General features: G+C 37.4%; 1 protein-coding gene, 1 long non-coding RNA gene and 1 pseudogene across 4 annotated transcripts in view; 1 reads left to right on the top strand and 2 right to left on the bottom strand.

Moving 5' to 3' along the window:
* The window catches only part of LOC118144074 (uncharacterized), an 81,127-nt gene that overhangs the window by 52,911 nt on the left and 5,313 nt on the right, over nucleotides 1-22,903 (top strand). Inside the window, exons 4-5 of one of the 2 annotated variants that reach the window (XR_004728545.3) lie at nucleotides 20,469-20,516; nucleotides 22,082-22,137. This is a non-coding gene — a long non-coding RNA (uncharacterized LOC118144074). Of the gene's footprint in view, nucleotides 1-20,462; nucleotides 20,517-22,081; nucleotides 22,138-22,903 lie in introns of those variants that run through there. The other variant, XR_008473594.2, reaches the window with a different exon arrangement.
* Nucleotides 13,020-14,042, bottom strand: LOC100413579 (protein SEC13 homolog pseudogene; annotated as a pseudogene).
* GUCY2C (guanylate cyclase 2C) overlaps nucleotides 20,218-22,903 on the bottom strand; it is an 87,279-nt gene continuing 84,593 nt past the window's right edge. For both annotated transcript variants that reach the window (XM_035255278.3, XM_035255279.3), the window contains 2 exons: nucleotides 22,709-22,785; nucleotides 20,218-20,881 (listed from right to left, as the gene is read on the bottom strand). In XM_035255278.3, the coding sequence (XP_035111169.1) occupies nucleotides 20,707-20,881; nucleotides 22,709-22,785 (252 nt within the window). In that variant the 3' untranslated portion in view covers nucleotides 20,218-20,706. The remainder of the gene's footprint in view (nucleotides 20,882-22,708; nucleotides 22,786-22,903) is intronic.

The raw sequence follows: 22,903 nt of genomic DNA, 5'->3' as shown, positions 1-22,903 counted from the left end.
TGTCTTCTGCTAGCTTTGGGATTGGTTTTTCTCTTGGTTCTTTCGTTCTTTTAGTCACGATGCTAGGTTGTTAAATCAAGATCTTTCTAATTTTTTGATGTGGCACTTAGGGTGGAAACTTCTCTCGTAACACTTCCTTAGCTGAGTTCCAGAGATTTTGGTATCTTGTATCTCTGTTCTCATTAGTTTCAAAGAACTTCTTGATTTCTGCCTCAATTTCATTATTTACTTAAAAGTCATTCAGAAGCAGGTTGTTCAGCTTCCATATAATTGCATGGTTTTGAGTGAATTTCTTAGCCTTAATTTCTAATATGATTGTGCTGTGGTCTGAAAGAGTGGTCGTTATGATTTCAATTCTTTCACCTTTGCAGAAGAGTATTTTATGTTCAATAATGTGATCAATTTCAGAGTAAGTGTCAAGTGGCGATGAGAGGAATATATATTCCCTTGCTTTTGGGTGGAGTATTCTGTAGGTGTCTGTCAGGTCCAGTGCTGAGTTTGGGTCCTGGATGTTTTTGTTAATTTTCTGCCTAGATTATCTGTCTAATACTGTCAGTGGGTGTTGATGTCTCCCAATATTATCATGTAGGAGTCTATGTCTCTTTGAAAGTTTCCAAGAACTTGCTTTACGAATCTGGGTGTTCCTGTGTTGAGTGCATATATATTTAGGATAATTAGGTCTTCTTGTTGAATTGAACCCTTTCCCATTATTTGATGCCGTTTATTGTCTTTTTTGATCTTTACTGATTTAAAGTCTGTTTAGTCTGAAATTACTATTGCAACCTGTGCTTTTTTCTATTTTCCATTTGCTTGGTAGAGATTTCTACATTCCCTTATTTTGAGCCTGTGGGTGTTGTTGCATTTGAGATGGGTCTCTTGAAGGCAGCATACCAATTGGTCTTGGTTCTTTATCTAGATTGCCACTCAGTGCCTTTAGATTGGGAGCATTTTGTCCATTTACATTTAAAATTATTATTGTGGATTTGATCCTATCATCAGCATGACAGCTCCTTATTATGCAGACATTATTTATCTGATTGCTTTATAGTGTCACTGGTTTGTGTACTTCACTGTGTTTTTATAATGGCTGGTAACAATCTTTTCATATTTAGTGCTTCCTTCAGGAGCTCTTGTAAGGCAGGTCTAGCAGTAATGAATTCCCTTAGCATTTGCTTGTCTAAAAAGGATCTTATTTCTCCTTTGCTTTTGAAGCTTAGGTTGGCCAGATATGAAATCCTGGGTTGAAATTTTTTTCTTTAAGAATGTTGACTATTGGCTCCCAAACTTTTCTGGCTTACAGGGTTTCTTCCGAGAGGTCCATTACTTGTCTGATGGGCTTCCCTTTGTAGATGAGTTGATATTTCTAGCTGCCTTTAATATTTTTTCTTTTATTTCAACCTTGGAGAAGCTGATGATTATGTTTCTTGGGGATGATCTTCTTGTACAGTATCTTTGTGGTGTTCTCTGCATTTCTTGAATTTGAATGTCTGCCTCTCTAGCTAGGTTGGGGAAATTCTCATAAATGATATCCTGAAATATGTTTTCCAAATTGCTTACACTCTCCTAATCTTTTTCAGGGACATCAGTGAATCATAGATTTGGTCTCTTTACATAACCCCATATTTCTTAGTAGTTTGGTTCATTCCTTTTTATTCTTTTTTTTTTTTTTTCTATTCTTGTCTTACTGTCTTATTTCAGAAAGCCAGTCTTCAAGCTCTCAGATTCTTTCCTCTGCTTGGTGTATTCTGCTATTAATACTTGTGATTATATTGTTAAATTCTTATAGTGTGGTTTTTAGCTCTATCAGTTCAGTTATGTTCTTTCCTGTGCTGGCTATTTTATCTGTCAGTTCCTGCATCATTTTATTGTGATTCTTAGCTTTTTTGGATTGGGTTTCAACATACTCCTGCATCTCAATGATCTTCATTCCTGTCCATCTTCTGATTTTTTTTTTTGAGACAGAATCTCATTCTGCTGCCCAGGATGGTGCAATTTCAGCTCACTGCAACCTCTGCCTCCCAGGTTCAAGTGATCTTCCCACCTCAGCCTCCTGAGTAGCTGAGTTTACAGGCATGCATCACCATGACTGGTTAATTTTTATATTTTTAATAGAGATAGATTTCACCATGTTGGCCAAACTGGTCTCAAACTCCTGGCATCAGGTGATCCACCCACCTCAGCCTCTCAAAATGCTGGGATTACAGGTGTGAGCCATCACACCTGTCCCTTATTCTGAATTCTATTTCTGTCATTTCAGCCATCTCAGACTGGTTCAAAACTCTTGCTCTTTAATGGTTCAACTCACCCATTCCCCTGGAGTCATTGTGGCTAGGAACAAATTCCAGTGCATGGTTACCCCATGCAGGATTTGCAGATTCTTCCTGCTTCAGCTCAGCTTCTGTGTCTTCTCTCCATCCACTCTCAGTGTCTTCCCTCTTAAGATGTGTTAGGAGTGTATCAGTTGTCTCATTCTCTCAGTAGCAGCTGTTCCCCCTGGCTATGTCTAGTTAGCCATCTTTCCCCTGAGGTTATTCATTTTAAGGAAGAATATTACAGAGGTGTTAGAACCCACTCAGTGTATAACATAATGTTAATATGTCATTACATGTGAAATTAACCTTAATTATCTGGTTATTGTGGTATCTGAAAGCTTCTCCACTTTTTATTTTATTTTATTTATTAGTATTACTTTTTTGACATGGAGTCTCACTCTGTCACCCAGGCTGGAGTGCAGTGGCGTGATCTCTGCTCACTGCAACCTCCACCTCCTGGGTTCAAGTGATTCTTTGGCCTCAGCCTCCCAAGTAGCTGGGACTACAGGCATGTGCCACCACACCTGGCTAATTTTTTGTATTTTTAGTAAAGGCAAAGTTTCATCATGTTAGCCAGGATGGTCTTGATCTCCTGACCTCATGATCCACCCACGTCAGCCTCCCAAAGTGCTGGGATTATAGGCATGAGCCACCATGCCCAGCCAGCTTCTCCACTTTAAATTACTATGTTTTCTATGTAACAATAAATATTGAAAGGAAGGTACTTTGAAAATATGCAAAATACTATTTCTTCTTAAACTTTCACCCACTAATATTAGCATTAATTGGTGAATCTTGCCAGCAGCAATGATTACAGTAGTGTTCTAATGTTTATTTTAAATTTTTATTTTTCCACATTTATTAATATGATTTTTCTGTAAAGTGGAGTTGTCTCTTTTCTATCACTTATTTATAGTTAATTATTTTTATCTGTATGGCATCGTGGGTATTTACTTTATTCTTTAGGTTATAATTCAATACTTTATTTAATTGTATTACTTTTTTTTTTCCATTGGGAGCTTTTCAAAATTAACGTCCATGATGTTTTGACAAGCCTCTGTTTTTGTTAGTTAGTTAGTTTGTTTTTTGGAACTCATTACTTTCCGGTAACATGAGATGCTCCAGGCTATTTTGTATTTTTCCTGTCGTAGCCTTGAAATCAATCACTTCCCTATGAAGTCCTGGCTCTTTTTAAGAATGATAGCTAGGGGCTGGATGTTGTGGCTCATGCCTGTAATCCTAGCACTTAAGAAGGCTGAGGTGGGGGGAGTGCTTGAGGCCAGGAATTTGGAAGTACCTGGGCAAAATAGTGAGACCCCATCTGTACAAAAAAGTAAGTAACAATGTGACAATAACAACAATAAAACTGGGCATGGTCCACATGCCAGCTACTCGGGAGGCTGAGAGAAGAGGATTGCTTGAATCTGAGAAGTTGTGGCTGCAGTGAGCCATGATTACAACACTCCACTCCACAGCCTGGCTGACAGAGCAAGACCCCATCTCAAAAAAAAAAAAAAAGGGTTTTTAGAAACTACAATTTGGACACTAGTTGTGCTCATTGCTATTGGGGTGTCATTAATTCCAGGTCTTCTCAGTGAGTTAGTATATGGACACATATACATAGATTTATTTTAGCTATCTATTAAAAATCAACAAGATTCGTAGTGATGCTTCGGATCCAGTCCAGCTCTTCAAGGTTATTTCTGGCATTCCTTTTTTGTTTATTTATAACTTTTTTCTCTGACAATGAGAAAACTGTTCCTCATATCTGCAATGCGTTTATCTAATTAACCTAGTCTACATTTAAATAGTTACAATTCTAACTTACACTCTTCTGAAAAACAAATTTATCAGACCACAATGTTCTGTACAGTACTTTTTAAAGTCTTACAATAACCACTAAAAGTGCTGTTTTGCAAAGTATCTTACATCAGCTGCTTTTTTTTACCACCCTCTTCAATGAGGGTGTGCCATTCTGTGTAATAAAGTTAGATTTATTTTTCACAGTCTGCATTCCATACTGGGTTTCATCTACATCTGATTGCCTTTTAAAGAATGGCTTACAGTGAAAGTCTTTGTGGTGTACAGGTCTGAATTTTGAAAGATGCGTGGTCATGTGTTCACCATCATACAAGACAATTACATTACCCTCAAAATTTATTTGTTCTGTTATTTTTTTCTCCTTCTCCCTCTCCCTCTCCCTTTACTCCCCCGCCTCCCCCTCCTCCTCCTCCTCTTCCTCCTTCTTTTCCGCCTCCTTTGAGGCAGGGTCTTTCTCTGTCACCCAGAATGAGGTGCAGTGGCACGATCTTGGCTCACTGCAACCTCTGCCCCCAGGCTCAGTTGATCCTTTCATCTCAGCCTCCCAACTATCTGGGACCATGGGCACACACCACCATACCCAGCTACTTTTTTCTATATTTTTGGTAGAGAAGGGGTCTCACCATGTTGCCCAGGCTGGTCTTGAACTCTTGAGCTCAAGCAATTTTCCTGTCTCAGCCTCCCAAAGTGCTGGGATTACAGGCATGAGCCATGAAGCCTGGACTTGTTCTATGTTTTTGTAATCAAATTCTTCCAGCACACAATTCCTAGAAACCACCGACCTGGTTCCTATTTCTGAAATTTTCGCTCTACCAAAAGTCATTTAAATGAAGCCATGCAGTATATAGTCTTTGGGATCTGGGTTTTCTCAGAAAACTGCATTTAAGAAGTCAGCAAATGATGCTATTTCATCCTTTTTTATTGTGGAATGATATTTCATTATGCATATACACCACATTTTCTTCAGCTAGTCATCCACTGGTAATCACTTGATTCCATATGTTGGTTATTGTGAAGAGTGCAGCAACAACCGTGAGAAGGCAGGCATCTCTTCAACATCCTGATTTTCTTTCTCTTGGATACATACCAAGCAGTGGGGTTGCGGAATCATATGGTAGTTCTATTTGCAGTTTTTTGAGGAACCATGAGAATGTTCTTCATAGGGACCGTACTAATTTGGATTCTCACCAACAGTGTGCAAGGGTTCCTCTTTCTCTCCGTCCTTACTAGCATTTATTATTGCCTGTCTTTTCAATAAAAGCCATTTCAACTGGAGTGAGATGATATCTCATTGCAGTTTTGCTTTGCATTTATCTGATGATTAGTGATGATCAATTTTTTTTATGTACCTGTGGGCCATTTCTATGTTTTATGTTTTCCGAAAAATATCTATTGAGGTCTTTTTGCCTATATTTAAATTAGGTTATTTATTTTTTGCTATTAAATTGTTTAAATTTCTTATATATTCTGGTTTTTAGTCCCATGTTGGATCAGTAGTTCACAAATATTCTCTCATTTGTTTGGGTTTATCACTTCACTTCACTGATTGGTTTCCTAATCAATCAAACTAAAATGTACTCTCATCTTTGTTTTTTGTTTGTTTGTGATTTTGTGCTTTTGAAGTCTTTTTCAAAAAATCCTTGCCCAGACCCAGACCAATGTCCTGAGTCATTTTTCCTACATTTTCTTCTAGAAGTTTTTTTTTTTTTTTTTTTTTTTTGAGATAGAGTCTTGTTCTGTTGTTGCCCAGGCTGTAGTGCAATGGTTTGATCTTGGCTCACTGCAACCTCTGCCTCCCAGGTTCAAGCAATTCTCCTGCCTCAGCCTCCTGAGTAGTTGGGATTACAGGTGTGCACCACCATGCCTGGCTAACTTTTGTATTTTTAGTAGAGACAGGGTTTCACCATGTTGGTCTGGCTGGCCTTAAACACCTGCCTTCATGATCCGCCTGCCTAAGCCTCCCAAAGTACTGGGATTACAGGTGTGGGCCACCATGCCTGGCCTAGAACTTTTTTTTGTTTCTGTTTTTACATCTATGGTAATCCATTTTGAGTTGATTTTTGTATATATTAAGAGATAGGGATTCAGTCCCAGCATCATTTATTGAAATTATCTTTTTTCCCCAGTGTGTGTTCTTGGTGTCTTTGCCAAAACTTACTTAGCTGTAAGTGCATAAATTTCTTTCCATATTATTTATTCTGTTTCATTGGTCTATATGTCTATTTCTATGTCAATACCATACTGTTTTGATTATTATAGTTTTGTAGCATATTTGAAGTCAGGTAGTATGATGCCTCCAGCTTTGTTCTTTCTGCTTAAGATTGCTTTGGCTATTTGCGGTCTTCTCTGGTTCTGTACAAATTTCAAGTTTTTTTTTTTTTTTTTTTTTATATTTCTATGGAGAATATCATCGGTATTTTGATAGAGATTGCACAAAATCTGTAGACTGCTTTGTTGATTTTTTTTCAAGTTGTTTACTGTTGACATATAGAAATACCACAGATTTTTGAAGGTTTATTTTGTATTCTGCAGATGTACTAAATTTGTTTATTACTTCTAACAGTTTTTTGGTGTTGCACATATAGGATTATGTCACTTGGAAGCAGCAACAACTTGATTTCCTTATTTTCAATTTGGATGCTTTTTTTCCTTTCTCTGCCTATTTGCTTTGGCTAGGACTTCCAATGTTATGTTAAATAAAAGTAGGCATCTATGTCCTGTTCCAGATCTTAGAGGAAAAGCTTTCAACTTTTCCCCACTGAGTATGACACTCGCTGTGAGTTTGTCATATGTGACCTTTACTGTGTTGAGGTATGCTTCTTCCATGTCTAATTTGTTGAGAGTTTTTATGATAAAAGGATGTTGAATTTTTATCTAATGCTTTTTCTGGATCTATTGAAATAATTGTATGGTTTTTGTCTTTGATTCTGCTAATGCGGTGTATTGCATTTATTAATATGCATATACTGAATCATACTTGCATCCTTGGGATGATTTCCACTTGATCATGATGAATCATCTTTTTAATGTGCTGTGTAATCCGGTTTGCCAGTATTGTGTTGAGGTTTATTGCATTTATCTTTATTAGTGATATTGACCTATAGTTTTTTGTTGTTGTTGTTGTTGTGCCTTTGTTTTGGAATCAAGGCAATGCTGGCCTCACAGAATGAGTTAGGGAGAACGCCTTCTCATCAATATTTTCAAAAATTTGAGCAGAATTGATATTAATTCTTCTTTAAATTTTTGGTTGAATTTAGCAGTAAAGCCATCAGGTCTTGGGCTTTTCTTTGAGGGAAAACCTTTTATTATTTCTATCTCATTCCCATTATTGGTCTGTTCAGGTTTTCTGTTTCTTCGTGGTCCAATCTTGGTAGATTGTATCAGTCTAGGAGTTTTCTATTTGTTCTAGATTTTCCAACTTATTGACATATAGTTGCTCATAATAGTATCTAATGTCCTTTGAATTTTTGGTGGTAGCATTTGTGATGTCTCCTTTTTCATCTTTAAATTTATTTACTTGAGCTGGGCATGGTGGCTCATGCCTGTAATCCCAGCACTTTGGGAGGCCGAGGTGGGTGGATCACCTGAGGTCAGGAGTTTGAGAATGCCTGACCCACATGATGAAACCCCGTCTCTACTAAAAAGAAAAAATACAAAAAAAATTAGCTGGGCATGGTGGCAGGTGCCTGTAATCCCAGCTACTCAGGAGACTGAGACAGGAGAATCGCTTGAACTCAGGAGGCAGAAGATGCAGTGAGCTGAGATTGTGCCTTTGTGCTCTAGCCTGGGAAACAAATGAAACTTTGTCTGAAAAAATAAATAAATAAATAAATTTATTTACTTGAATCTTTCTTCCTTATTAATTTAGCTTGACATTTCTCAGTTTTGTTTATGTTTTCAAAAAACCAACTTTTCATTTTATTGGTTTCATATTTTTGGTGGTAATTTTATTTATTTATTCTCTAATCTTTATTATTGTTTTTCTTCTACTAATTTTGGGCTTAGTTTGTTATTGCTTTTATAGTTCTTTAAGGTGCAACATAAGGTTGTTTATTAGAAGTCTTTCTACTTTTTTGATGTAGGTGTTTATTGCTATAAAATGTCCTGTTAGTACTTGTTTTGCTGTATTCCATTGGCTTTAGTATGTTGAATATCCGTTTCTATTTATTTCAAAATTAAAAAAAATTTCTCAATTTCTTTATGACTCATTGCATCCATAATGTTTTATGAATAATAGTTCATTTTTTTATTGCTGAGTAGCATATGATTGTATGGGTACTCCATAATTATTGTATTCATATACCTGTTGAAAAAGACGTTTTTAAATTCTGCTTCTTATCAATAATAATAATACAAACATTCAGAAACATATTTGAATAAACATAGTTTTTATTTTATGTGCAAAATTATGTTGGTGTTAGATCCTATTGTGTCTATTTAATTCACATTCGAAAGGGCTGAAGTATTTTCCAAAGTTTCTGTACTGTTTTAAATACCTGTTGACAATGTGTAAGAGTTCCATTTGCTCTGCATCCCTGTCAACATTCATATCGTCAGACTTCTAATTGTAGCCATTTTAATAAGTATGTAGTATCTTTTGTCATGTTAATTACACTTTACTAATTACTAATGATGTTCAACACTTATATATGTAGATGTGTGTTTTGATTTATATGTCTTCTTTGGTGAAGTGACATAAAGGAAACTAGAATGAAGCTACAATTTTCTAAATCTGTGCAATTCAGTAGGAAATCAAATAAAAGAAGGTAAACGTGACTAGTTTTAGAACATTTAAAAATAAAAAATTATTTTACCTTTACAAATTTTATTTTCAGTACTATTCATTTATTTGTGTGGATCCAAGTCTGTATCTGGTATTGAATGTATTCTGCCTGAAGAAGCTTATTTAATATTAACTGTAGAATAGGTTTGCTGACAGTAAGTCCTCACATTCATTTTGGGGTGTGAACATCTTTATTTTTTATTTTGAAATATATCTATTTTTGTTTTACTGGGTATAGAATTTTTTCTCTCTCTCAGCATTTTGAAGATGTCATTCAATTGTCTTTTAGCTTGCATAGTTTCAGAAATGAGTCTGTAGTAATTCTTAATATTTGTTCCTCTGTGTGCAATGTCTTTTTCCCCTCTCTGGCTATCTTCATAATTTTTTTTTTGTTTTCAGCAGTTTGAATATAATATGCTTAGATGTGGGTTTGGGAATTTATCCTAACTGGATTTCTCTGATATTCTTAAGCTTGTGATTTGGTGGCTGTCCATTACATTGATAAACTCTTTCATTCTTCTGCATGTTGATAAATATGAAGAGACTGTCTCTTCTTCAGTGTATATTTGTAGTGCTTTTGTTGAAAATCAGTTGGATGTAAAGGCATGAATTTATTTCTGTTTTCTCTATTCTACTCCATTGGTCTATGTGTTTGTTTTTATGCCAGTATGATGTGGTTTTGGTCACTGTAACTTTATTTAGCCAATATTTTTTTCAAATATTTCTTTTTTTTTTTTTTTTTGAGACAGAGTTTCACTGTTGTTACCCAGGCTGGAGTGCAATGGCACGATCGTGGCTCACCACAATGTCTGACTTCTGTTCTCAAGCAATTCTCCTGCCTCAGCCTCCCAAGTAGCTGGGACTATGGGCACGCTCCACCATGCCCAGCTAATTTTTGCATTTTTAGTAGAGATGGGGTTTCACTTTGTTCACCAGGATGGTCTCGATCTCTCGACCTCATGATCCACCCGCCTCAGCCTCCCAAAGTGCTGGGATTATGGACATGAGCCACCGTGCCTGGCCCAAATATTTCTTATGAATTATTTTGTCTGCTGGCATTCCAATCACATACCTGTGAGACCATTTAATATTCTCCCATAGCTTTTAGTAGCTCTTGTTTTGTTTTATTTACTTCCCCCATTTGATTAGTTTGTGTAATTTTTTACTCCTGTAGTAATTACATTGATTTTTTAATGACTTGTGTGTAGTTTTATTGCCTATTTTTAGTTTTCTGAGAAACCCTCGAAATCGATCCAAGATGGCCGACCACTAACAGCTCAGGATTGTAGCTCCCAGCTCAGAGAACGAGACGACGCCACATCATTAGACGAATTTTCGTCACTCACCGATTAGCCGATTCCCAGTGGAGGAGCCCCACGGGTCGCCAGCGCGACTCTTGTGGCTGCCGCAGCGGTTTTGCTGGCGCCTCGGCGCAGCAGCTCTTCATGCAGAGCCAATGGGACTGCTTCCCCTACTGACCGGAGTTTGGAGCTCCGGGAAGTCAGAGCCGCTTGTTGCGGACTCAAGAGGGAAGCCAGACCAGAGATTCCCGGGCAGAAGAGCACCATCAGTCTTACCGCTGCTATTTAGGCCGCCACAGTGAGTTGCTCAGATCCCAGCACTGGGAATCAATAAGTCGGACGTCGACTCAGAAAACTAATTAGAAAGGCAGGTCATCTACAATGAAGGGAAAAAAAAACAGCCTAAGAAGGCCGAGTATACTCAAAATCAGAACCCATCAGCAACGGAACAAGCCCTGATGGAAAAGGACTCATCAGCAACCGAACAAGCCCTGATGGAAAAGGACTCATCAGTAACGGAACAAGCCCTGATGGAAAAGGACTGTGTTCCATTATCTGAAGTAGGCTTTAAAAGGTGGATGATAAGAAACTTCTGGGAGTTAAAGGAACTTGTTCTAACCCAATGTAAAGAAACTAAGAACTTGGAAAAAAGGTTAGATGAAATGTTGAAAAGAATAGACAATATAGAGAGGAATACAAATGAACTTATGGAGTTGAAAAATACAACACGAGAACTTAGTGAAATATGTACAAGCTTAAACAGCCGAATGGATCAAGCAGAAGAAAGGGTATCGGAGGTAGAAGACCAACTTAATGAAACAAAATGACAAGACAAGAATAGAGAAAAAAGGAATGAGCAAAGTCTCCAAGCAATATGGGACTATGTGAAAAGACCTAATATACGCTTGATTGGTGTACCTGAATGTGACGGAGAGAATGAAGTCAAGCTGGAAAATACTCTCCAGGACATTATCCAGGAAAATTTTCCTAATTTAGCAAAGCAGGACACTATTCAACCCCAGGCAATATAGAGAACACCACAAAGACATTCCTCAAGAAGACCGACCCCAAGGCACATAATCATTAGATTCACCAAGATCGAAACGAAGGAGAAAATATTAAGGGCAGCCAGAGAGAAAGATCAAGTCACCCATAAAGGTAAGCCTATTAGGCTTACAGCAGATCTCTCAACGGAAACCCTACAAGCTAGAAGAGAGTGGGGACCAATATTCAATATACTTAATCAACAGAACTTTCAGCCCAGAATTTCATATCCTGCCAATTTAAGCTTTACATTTGAAGGAAAAATAAAATCTTTTAGGAACAAGCAAGTACTCAGAGATTTTATTACCACCAGGCCTGCTTTACAAGAACTTCTAAAAGAAGCATTATACACAGAAAGGAACAACCAGTATGACCCTTTCTAAAAATACACCAAAAAGTAAAGAGCATTAACATAAAGAAGAATTTTTATCAATGAAAGGACAAAATAGCCAGTTAATAACAAATGGCAGCAACCCTAAATTTAAATCGACCAAATCTCCCAATCAAAAGATACAGACAAAATCTAACGGTATATCCAAAGATATACATAGACTCAAAATAAAGGGTTGGAAAAAAAAAAACAAAACGTACCAACCAAATGGAGAGCAAAAATAAATAAATAAGAAGCAGGAGTTGCAATTTTCACATTTGACAAAATAGATTTCAAAGCTACAAGGATACAAGGGTAAAAGGATTAATGTAATAATAAGAGATCTTAACACCCAGATACATAAGACCCATAATGAGATTTAGATTCAACGAGACAACAAATTGATAACGATATTCAGGACTTGAACTAAGATCCAGAACAAATAAACTCAATAGAACTCTCCATTTTAAACACACAAAATATACATTATCCACAAAATCTAACGATATATCTGAAGATATACAAAGACTCAAAACAAGGGGATGGAAAAAAACTCACCAACCAAATGGAGAGCAAAAATAAATAAATAAAAAGCAGGAGTTGCAATCCTCACACTTAATAAAATAGATTTCAAAGCTACAAGGATGCAAGGGTAAAAGGATTAATGTAACAATAAGAGATCTTAACACCCAGATACATAAGACACATAATGAGATTTAGATTCAACGAGACAACAAATTGATAACGATATTCAGGACTTGAACTCAGAGCCAGAACAAATAAACACAATAGAGGTCTCCATTTTAAACACATAAAATATGCATTAACCACTTTAAACACTCAAAATATTGATCAGCCATTACTGAAACCCATTTTAGGAATGAATATTCCTTTTTCCCTTTTTTTCTTTTTTTCCCCTTCTTTTTCTCTTTTTCCCTCTAAAAAAAAAAAAAAAAAAAAGAAACCCTCATACTGCTTTTCATAATAGCTGTGCTAATTTACATACCCATCAGCAGTGCACAAGCATTCCATTCTTCACATTTTTGCCAGCATTTGTTATTTTTTTTTGTCCTTTTGATAATAGTCATTTTAACTGAAGTGAGGTGATATCTTTTTAATTTAATTTTTATTTTTTAAAATAAGGAATATGACTTTAGTTACGTTGGAAACAAAACCCCCAAATAATGGGTGAACCCAAAGGTACATAAAAATGGCTCCAAATAGTTTAAAATAGATTTGAACATCATTTCTAATTTCTTCCTCATACCATGAGCGTTTTCAGATGGACAGTATATTACAAAGCATCTCCAGTCGTGTTAAGGCAGATATCAGTCTGTGACTGCATCTGTAACTCCTCCTGGGAAGATGATTCTGTTGGATTTGGGGGCTCTTCCAGGTGTTTGGTCAGTTGGCCCAGGAAGGGGCAGTCCTGGAGCTGGCGGGTGGGGAGCCAAGCCCCACCTGTCTTGTCACTGCTTGTTCTGCTGGCCCTCTGTGACTGACGCTGATTAGGAGCCCTGGCCCTCATTGCCATCACTGATGCACACCCACTGCCCATCAACTGACTCCTTCCACAGGGTCACCTCATTGTCTCCACAGGATATGGCCAGGATGTTGGCTATGATGGACCACCTCACATGCCACACCACATCACTGAACTTCTGCAGCAATTTGGGGTACTATGTGTTGCCTGAGGCATCATTACAGGTCCAAATGAACACACCACTGTCCTGGGAGCAGCTGGCGATGGTGCTGGTGGGCAGGCAGATGGAGGGGGCCCAGGCCACATCTTGAACCAGTCACTGTGTGCTTCCAGCTTCTGCTCCTCCTTCCACAGCTTGATGCGGTTGTCACAGCCATGTGATGCAAACTTCTTGATGTAATTAGGTTTCTGCCCAAATGGCTGGTCTATGAGGCTTCCAGGTACAATAGCAGGGGCCCAGCTGATGGCATTGCAGCTGATGGTGTGAGCATTATTGATCTTCTTTACTGCCCATTGGCCTTCCCTGGTGCAGCAGGGAGATGGTCCCATCCGAGCTCCCACAGGCCAGGATCAGGCCATAGTCATGGGGGTCCCAGCACACTGAGTTCACTGAGGAGTCATGTCCCGTGTGCTCATGGCTCTTCTCCCAGGTGCGTTTTCCTCTCTCCAGATAATGACTTTCCAGTCATAGGAGTATGATGCCTGCCAGGACATTGCTGGATATGGTGTGAGCCTAGGCCATTTGCCACATGGAACCCTCATGACCCCTGAGGTCAGTGATGAGAGTCTTCCCTCCATTGCGCACATCAGAGATTTTGACAGAGCTGTCTGATGAACAGGTTGCCAGGTGGGTGCCATAGTAGTCCATCCGGGCATCATGAATCATGTCCTCATGGGAGGTATTCACAGTATTAATTACGGACAGCATCAATGTGGTGCTGGTTTCTCCGGATCTTGGACATGGCTTTTTATTTTAATTTTTAAAAATTTAAATAGCTTTATAGGTGTAAGTGGGGGTGAAGTGATATCTTACCATGTTTTCGATTTTCATTTCCCCGTTGAGCATTTATTTCTTCATATTTCTCTTGGCCTTTTTTATGTCTTTTTTATGTCTGTCTTCTTTTATGTCTTCTTCTTGGCCTTTTAGATCTTCTTAAGGATCTATTCAGGTATTTTCCTTATTTTTGAATTTTAATTTGGAGTGTGTGTGTGTATGTGTGTGTGTGTGTGTGTGTTGGCTATTGTGTTGTTTGGGTCGCTTATATATTCTGGGTATTAGTCATCTGTTGGATGAATAGTTTGTAAATATTTTATTGCATTCAACAGGTTGTCTCTTCATTCTGTTGATTGTTTCCTTTACTTTGTAGGAGTTTTTAGTTAAGTATAGTTCCACTTGTCTATTTTTTTTCTTTTTGGACTATGCTTTTGAGGTCTTAGCCATAAAATCTTTGACTAAGCCAATGTCTTTAACTGTTTTCCCTATGTTTTCTTCTAGCACTTTCAGAGTTTTGGGCTTTATGTTTAAGTCTTTAATCCACTTAGAGTTGATTTGTGTTATGTATGGTGAGACATATGGGTTGAGTTTCATTCTTCTGCATGTGGATATATGATTTTCTTACTCTCTTTTATTGAAGAGACTGTCTTTTCTCCAATGCATGTTCATGATGCTTTTGTTGAAAATCAATTGAATGTAAAGATGTGAATTTATTTCTGTGTTCTCCATTCTATTCTATTGGTCTGTGTGTCTGTTTTTATATCAGTATCCTGTGGTTTTGGTTACTGTAACTTGATAGTACATTTTAAAATCAGGTAGTGAAATGCCTCTAGCTTTGCTCTTTCTGTTCAAAATTGCTTTGGCCTTCTGGGGTCTTTTGCATTTCCATATGAATTAAATTTTTTTTCTATTTCTCTGAAGAATGCCATTAGTATTTTGATAAGAATTAAATTAAATCTGTAAATTGATGTGGGTAATGTAAATGTTTAAATAATATTAATTCTTTAAATCCATGAACATGGAATGTTTTCCATTTATTTGTGCACTCTTCAATTTCTTTCATCAATGCTCTATAGGATTTATTGTAGAGATCATTTAACTCCTTTGTTAAGTTTATTCCTAGGTATTTATTTTTCTTGAAGCTATTGTAAGCAGAATTCCTCTCTTGACTTTTTCCCAGTTAGATTGCTATTGAAATACAGAAATGTGAGTGATGTTTCTATGTTGGTTTTGTATCCTGCAGCTTGTCTAAATTTATTTATTACTTTAATAGTTTTTGGTGGAGTCTTTTAGGTTTTTCTATATATATGTTTATGTTGTCTACCAACAGGAACAATTTGACTTCCTCCTTTCCAGTTTGGATGCCCTTTATTTCTTTCTCTTGTGTAACTGCTGTGGCTAGAACTTTCAGTACTATGATGAAATTATGTGGTAAACGTGGGTATTCTTTTCTTGCTTCAAATCTTAGAGAAAAAGTTTTCAACTTTTTTTTGTTCAGTATGTTAGCTGTGTGTCATTATGGCCTTTATTGTGTTATGTTTCTTCCATGTTCAATTTGTTGAGAATTTTTATCATGAAGACATGCTGAATTTTATTGAAAGCTTTTTGTTAGCATCAATTAAAATGATTTTATGGTATTTATCCTTGATTTTGTTACTGTGGTGTATCATCTTTAGTAATTTGTGTACGTTGAACCATCCTTGCTTCCTTGAGAGGAATTCAACTTGATCATGGTGAATGATCTTACTGTTGAATTTTATTTACTAGTATTTTATTGAGGGTTTTGCATATATGCTTATCAGTGATACTGGCTTGAAGTCCTTGTCTGGTTTTGGAATCACAATAATGTTGGCCTTGGATGATGAGTTTGGCAGTAGTCCCTTCTCTTTAACTTTTTGAAAAAATTTGAGTAGAATTGGCATTAGTTTTTCTTTAAATGTTGGTAGAATTCAGCAGTAAAGTCACTGGGTCCTGGGCTTTTCTTTGATGAGAGAATTTTTATTACTACATCAATCTTGTTACTTGTTATTGTTCTGTTTGAGTTAGCTGTTTCTTCATAATCCAATTTTGATAGGTTGTGTGTGTTCAGAAATTTATACATTTCTTCTAGACTTTCTAATCTATCGTTGTTGTTCCTGGTCTCTTGGGATTTTTTGTATTTCTGTAGTATCCGTTGTCATGTCTCCTTTTTTCATCTTTGATTTTATTTATTTGAGTGGTCTCCTTTTCTTAGTAAGCCTAGGTAAAGGTTTGTTGTTCTGTTTATATTTTATGAAATGTTTTTGTTTTGTTGATCTTTTGTATTGTTTTAAAAATTTCTATTTCATTTAATTCTGTTCTACTACTACTTTTTTTCTACTAAGTTTGGGTTAAATTTGTTCTTGTTTTTTAGTTCTTGAGATTTTAGTTATTTGAGATTTTTCTACTTTTTCAATGTGGGCATTTATTACTATAAGCTTCTCTAATAGAACTGCTTTTGCTGTGTTCCATAGATTTTTGCATGGTGTATTTCCATTTTCACTTGTCTTAAGAAAAATGTTAATTTCCCTCTTAATTTCTCTCTTGACCTAATAGTAATTCGGGAGTATGTTGTTTGATTTCTGTGTACTTGTAGTTTCCGACATTCCTCTTGTTTTTTTTTTCTTTCTTCTTTTCTTCACATGTGCATGCCCACTGTGTCAAATTCTCCTGTCACTGATTTTTAGTTTTATTCCACTGTGGTCAGAAAAGATGCTTAATATAATTTTGACTTTAAATTTATTAAGACTTATTTTATGGCCTCACATATTATCCTGAAGAATGCTTCATGCACTATTGGGAAAAATGTGTGTTTTGTAGTTGTTGGATGATGGAATGTTCTGTAAAAGTCTGTAAGGTTCATTTGGTCTAGAATACAGTTTAGTCTTCATATTTATTAATTTTCTGTTTGGATGATTTGTCTATTGCTAAAAGTGGGGTGCTAAAGTCCCCTACTACTTTATATTATAGACAGTCTCTATTTTCAGGTCTATTAATATTTGCTTTACATTTTATCTTAGTATTGGGTTCATATACATTACCATTATTGTATCCCTTATTGTATTGACTCCCTTATCTTTATGAATAGCATTCTTTATTGTTTCTATACTGTTCTTAACGTGAGTCTATTTTACACGATATAAGTACAGCTACTACTGATCTTTTTGGTTTCCACTTTCATGGAATATCTTTCCCATTCCTTCAATTTCTGTTTGCACATATCTTTAGAGGTGCAGTTTCCTATGGATAGCACATAGTTAGGTCTTGTTTAATTCATTTGGCTATTCTATATCTTCTTCTTATTATTATTTTCTTTTGAAACAGAGTCTCATTCTGTTGCCAGGCTGGAGTACAGTTGTACAGTCTCCACTCACTACAACCTCCACCTCCTGGGTTCAAGAGATTCTTGTGCCTCAGCCACCAGAATAGCTGGGATTAGAGGGTGTGCCACTAGGCTGGCTAATTTTTATATTTTTTAGTAAAGATGGAGTTTTACCATGTTGGCCAGTCTGGTATCAAATTCCTGGCCTCAAGTGATCCACCCTTCTCGGCCTCCCAAACTGCTGGGATTATGGGTATAAGCCACAGCACGCAGCCTACTCTATGTCTTTTAATTGGGGAATCTAATCCATTTACATTCAAGGTGATCATGGATAAGGAAATGTTTTCTGTTGCCATTCTTTTAAGTGTTTTTTTTTTTTTTTGCATTGTTTTGGTAAATTTTTTCTTTGTCTTATACTGTCTTCCTGGGTTAAGTAATTTTCTCCAGTAGTATGCTTTAATTCTGTGCTATTTGCTTTCATTGTCTCTATTATAGATTTTTTTCTTTGTGGTTACTATGAGGCTTACATAAAACACGTTATCGTTATAATAGGTTGTTTTAAACTGAAAAGAACTTAGCTTTGATTGCAAAGAAAAGCAAGCAACAAATCCACTATACTTTAACGTCATTCCCCCTCTACGTTTTGACTTTTTGACGTTTGTTTACATCTCTTTATATTGCCTCTTAATCACTTGCAGTTATCATCTTTAATAAGCTTTGGTCTTCATAATTAAGATATAATCCACAATTATTACATATGCCACAATTACAGTATATGAGTGATATAATCCACAATTATATATGCCACAATTACAGTATATGTGTATATATGCCACAATTACAATATTAGAGTATTCTGAATTTCTACCTTCAGATGTTTTCTGGTTATATGTTAACTTCCTTCTCTTTTAGACTGCTGGACTCCCTTTAGCATTTCTTATATGACAAGCCTGATGTTGATTAATCCCCTCAGAGTTTTTTTTGTTTTTTGTTTTTTTGGTCCGGGAAAGTCTTTATCTGTCTTTCATGTTTGAAAGATAGTTTGTTGGTTACAATATTCTTAGCTGACAGCTTCTTTTTCTCAGTAGTTTAAGTATATATCTCACTGTCTCTTGGTCTGCAAAGTTTCTGCTGAGAGATCTGCTGCAAGCCATATTGGGGCTCTACTGAGGGTGATTTTTTTTTCTCTTACTGGTTTAAATATTCCTTCTTTGATGTTTGATAATTTGATTGTGATGTGATTTCGGGAATTCCTCTTTGAATTTGATGGGTGACCTCTGAGCTTCCTGTACCTGAATGCTATTATCTTTCTTCAGATTTGAAAATCTTTCAGCTATAATTTTAAAAATATGGCCCTTTTCTCTCTCATCTTCTTTAGGAATTATTATGTAAAGTTGTATTTGCTTGATGATTTCCTATAATTCCTTTTTTCTTCTGATTGGGTAATTTCGTATGTCCCGTCTTCAGCACACTGATTCTCTCCTCTGATTAAATATGCTATTGAAGCTTTACAGGGAGCTTTGCAGTTTAGCTATTGTATCATTTACGTCTAAAGTTTCAATTTTTATATGAGTTTTTACAGTTTTTTTCTTTGTCAATTTCTCATTTTGTTCCTGGTTTTTCAAATTTCATTTAGTTTTTTATGTGTACTCTCTTGTGTTTCCCTGAACTCTTGAAGAAGATTTTTCTGAATTCTGCCAGACTTGTTACAGGCCTTTGATTATTTTGGGTCTATCACTGGGGCTTTGTTGGCTTCTCTTGATGATATCCTATTTCCCTGAGTTTTCACAATCTTTGTGTCTTTACACTGATGCCTGCACATTTGAGGAGATGGTCACCTCTTCCAGGTTTTACAGGTATTCTTTGCTGGTATTAGACCTTTAGTACTTAATATTGTAACTTCATCACTGGCCTGTTATTGCTTCCTGGTCTGGGGAAGACTTAAGAGAGTGCTAGAATTTAAAGGTTGTTTAAAAGAAAAAAACTCTTTAAGATGTTTCCAAGTGAGAGGAAGGTTCCACATTAGCACCTGGGCTTTGTGGGAAATCTAACCAGGGATTCAGGCTCTCCTGTGGGTCTTGCCTCCAGTAGGGCTGTTGCATCATCCAGTCTCCTCAGTGTGGCATCTCTGCTGACTGGAGCACAGAACAGCTGCAAGATCTGCATGTGAGTTTTGGCAATCAACACCTCTGCTTTCGTCCCCAGTTCACCCCTGGTGTTTCAGCCCACCTGGTACTTGGAATGGTTCATGAGATAGGACCAGAGTGAGCTTCCTGTGAAGATTCTCAGACTGGTGGGGACATCAAAGTTTCATTTTTACCTTCTTTTACCTTGTAAACTGTGGATCTAAGGAAATTATCTGTGAGTGGTGTTTTGCCAGGTTGGGGGAGGAGACGGCACAGTCTCATATGAAGTGGGTATTATGATTCATAATTTACTGATGAAAGATCAGGAGCTGAGAGACATGGATTACTTTATAGTTAGAAAAACGCAGTACAAGAATTGGACTTCTGCCTGGGTCCCATTCTTAGATCGCCGCCATCCACATTGTTAAGTGGATACACTGAAGCAACACTTGTGTTTAAAGGTCAGAAATTCCCTCATGTGTAGTAGGTGATACTAACCTTCAAGGTTCTCACTCTGGAGCAACGGAGCTAACTTTGCTGTGCTTCAGTATGAGTGAATGCAGTCACTTTTTCAGTAAGTGCAGACGATGTGACTGATGTGTTCCAGAAAGTGGTTAAAATAGGTAGAAGCACAGGCACAGACTTGGCAAACCTTTAGATTTTATTCTTGCCTAATATATAGCATACTTTCTGCAAAAATTATGAGTTAAATATACTTTAATGAAGATAAGGTATTTAAAATATAATTATGACAATTAAAAAAATCTTATGAATACAGAAGGAAAAAGAGCCAGTAAACAACAAAATAAAAACAAACAAACAAAAAAAATAAATGAAATAAGAATAAAATCTTCTCAAGTTCTAGACAGTCTATTCATTTCTTTTCTTTTCCAGGTAGAAGCTTCCTGGAACAACTGCTGGAATAAGGATCCAGAGTGGAAGGTAGTTAGTTATTTCACTGAGAACACACATGTGATTCATGCAAGAAAGTCTATGTCCCAGACAAGGCAGCCAAGAGTACATTTCTGCTTCATTGAGGTCTCTGGAAAATGCAGGCTTTCAGGACACTTGAGGCCATTGCCTCAGTGCAACTGTATTTTAATGTGTGTGAGTCCTTACACCTCATTTAGGTTTAAAAATAGGTGCTCTCCTTGTCTGTTGTATTCAGTTGCAAGTATTCCAGAGTGCCTTTTTTATAGCTGGCTACCCGTCTTGGTTTTTGGCTTCTTATCCCCGCTGCTTGTCTTTTCTGTAAGGAGTTGGCAATCATGTCTGAAAATTCTGCTTGCAAACGCTGTTGATTCTCCCTGGAAACAGGGTGAGAAGAGAAAATAGAACTTCTCAGCAATTCATACAGAATATTCCTTAGTTCCAGAAGAATCACTTCAGTTAGCTAGTCTTTAAATGCCTATTCTGTGCTAGACACAGGAAATCCAAAGAATATAAAATAATCCCTGCCTTTGATGACCTTAAAAAACTGTCATCTCTGCCAGGAAATTACACCTCAACTTCAAAGTGAAACAATATGCTGCTGGAGTTTGGAGGCATGGTTGGGAGGATCTTGGTGCACATATGCCACTGTAGGAAGGGAAAAAGAAGCTGGGAGGATGCTAGGCCCTGCCACACAACGCTGACTGCTCGTTGGTCCCAAACATACTTAACGGTGTGAGTCTTGTCTGGGGAAGCCTTAGAATGGTGAAGGGGGGCACGAGTTTAGAATGGACCTGGGACACTCCAGGTAAGGAGCCAGGTTTCTCATGCCCCAGGGAAGATTTGGGTTATTTTGGCTTTTCTAGAAGCTTCCCTTGTGTCTGGGTCTGCCATCTAGGCCTCTACAAGGCAGAGTTTCTTAACCATAGCAAAAGCCAAGGCAGTGGCTGGATGGCTGCAGTAACATGTATTGATAGGGAAGTAAATGACAACTCGAGTCACATTTAGGAGAACTGAAACCTGTCAGTTAACCCTGAAACTCTGTCTTCCTCATGCTGATACCCAGAACTACAGTGTTGCGGCCGAGGGAGGTCCTGTTTTCATCAGGAGACTCAACAGAAAAATGAAGACAGGAGGGGTATCAGAGACCCTCTTTGCCCCCAGTATGCTCCACTCTTGCGAGAACCAGACACACGTAGGGTGAACTCTAAAGTGTCTTCTATTCTCCTGAGCAAGCCTGGAACACAATGCCAGCTTTGTCATGCTTTATTGCAGGGCAATACAGTCAGTTTTTCAGCAGGGACAAGATGATGACTGGTACATTCTAGGAAAATGGCAGAATAGGTAGAAGCACATACCCAGACTCAAGAAGCGTTTAATGCATTCTTGTCTAATATGTAGTATATTTTCTGCATAAGCTGTAAGTTAAGTATACTTTAATGCAGACAAGGCATTTAAAACCTAATTCTGACAGTTAAAAAATATCATTAATACAGAGCTAGTAAATAAAAAGAAACAAATGAAATAACAAAATCTCCTAAAGTTCTAAATAGTCTGTTCATTCTTCTCTTTTCTAGGTGGAAGCTCCCTCTTGGGATAAAGGATCCAGAGTTTGAAAAATAAAAAAAAAAAGGTAGTTTAGGTTGGGCGTGGTGGCTCACGCCTATAATCCCAGCACTTTGGGAGGCTGAGGCGGGTGGTCAACATGGTGAAATCCCATCTCTACTAAACATACAAAAAATTATCTGGGCACGGTGGCCCCAGCTACTCAGGAGGCTGAGGCAGGAGAATTGATTGAACCCAGGAGGTGGAGGTTGCGGTGAGCCGAGATTGTGCCATTCATTGCACTCCAGCCTGGGTAACAAGAGCGAAACTCCGTCTCAAAAAAAAAAAAAAAAAAAGGTAGCTTTATACTGAGAACACACATCTAATTCATGAAGCAAGTCTGTTCCAGACAGGGAAGCCAAGGCTAAGTACTTTCCTGTTTCATTGAGGTCTCAGGAAAATGCAGGCTTTCAGGATAATTCCCTTCCTGCAGTCTAAGAAGGGAGGTTTCTAAACATTCTCATGTATAGTCCCTTGCCTCATATGCAACATATGCCACTTGTAAGGTGCTTGCCAACTTAAATTGGCTCTAAGTAGTGTAACTCACAAAGCCAAGATCTCTAATTTCCTCCCCATCCCTGCCACACCCAGAAGCTTACACAGTAGGAGGGGCTGGCAGGTTGAATTTCTGGTCCTTCATCCCGGTCAGCCAGTAGGTAGTCTCATTTCCTTTTCCCTAGTAAGACAAAAGAGTTATGTACCATGGAGGCCAATGAGTCAGGTCAGTTGTAGCCCACTGTTCCCACAATAATCCGTTTCTAAGACACATTTCACTTCTGCATTTCTCATCAGTG

The sequence above is a fragment of the Callithrix jacchus genome, chromosome 9, assembly GCF_049354715.1.
Source record: "Callithrix jacchus isolate 240 chromosome 9, calJac240_pri, whole genome shotgun sequence".
NCBI classification, from domain to species: domain Eukaryota; kingdom Metazoa; phylum Chordata; class Mammalia; order Primates; family Cebidae; genus Callithrix; species Callithrix jacchus.
This window is presented reverse-complemented; position numbering and strand designations above follow the sequence as displayed.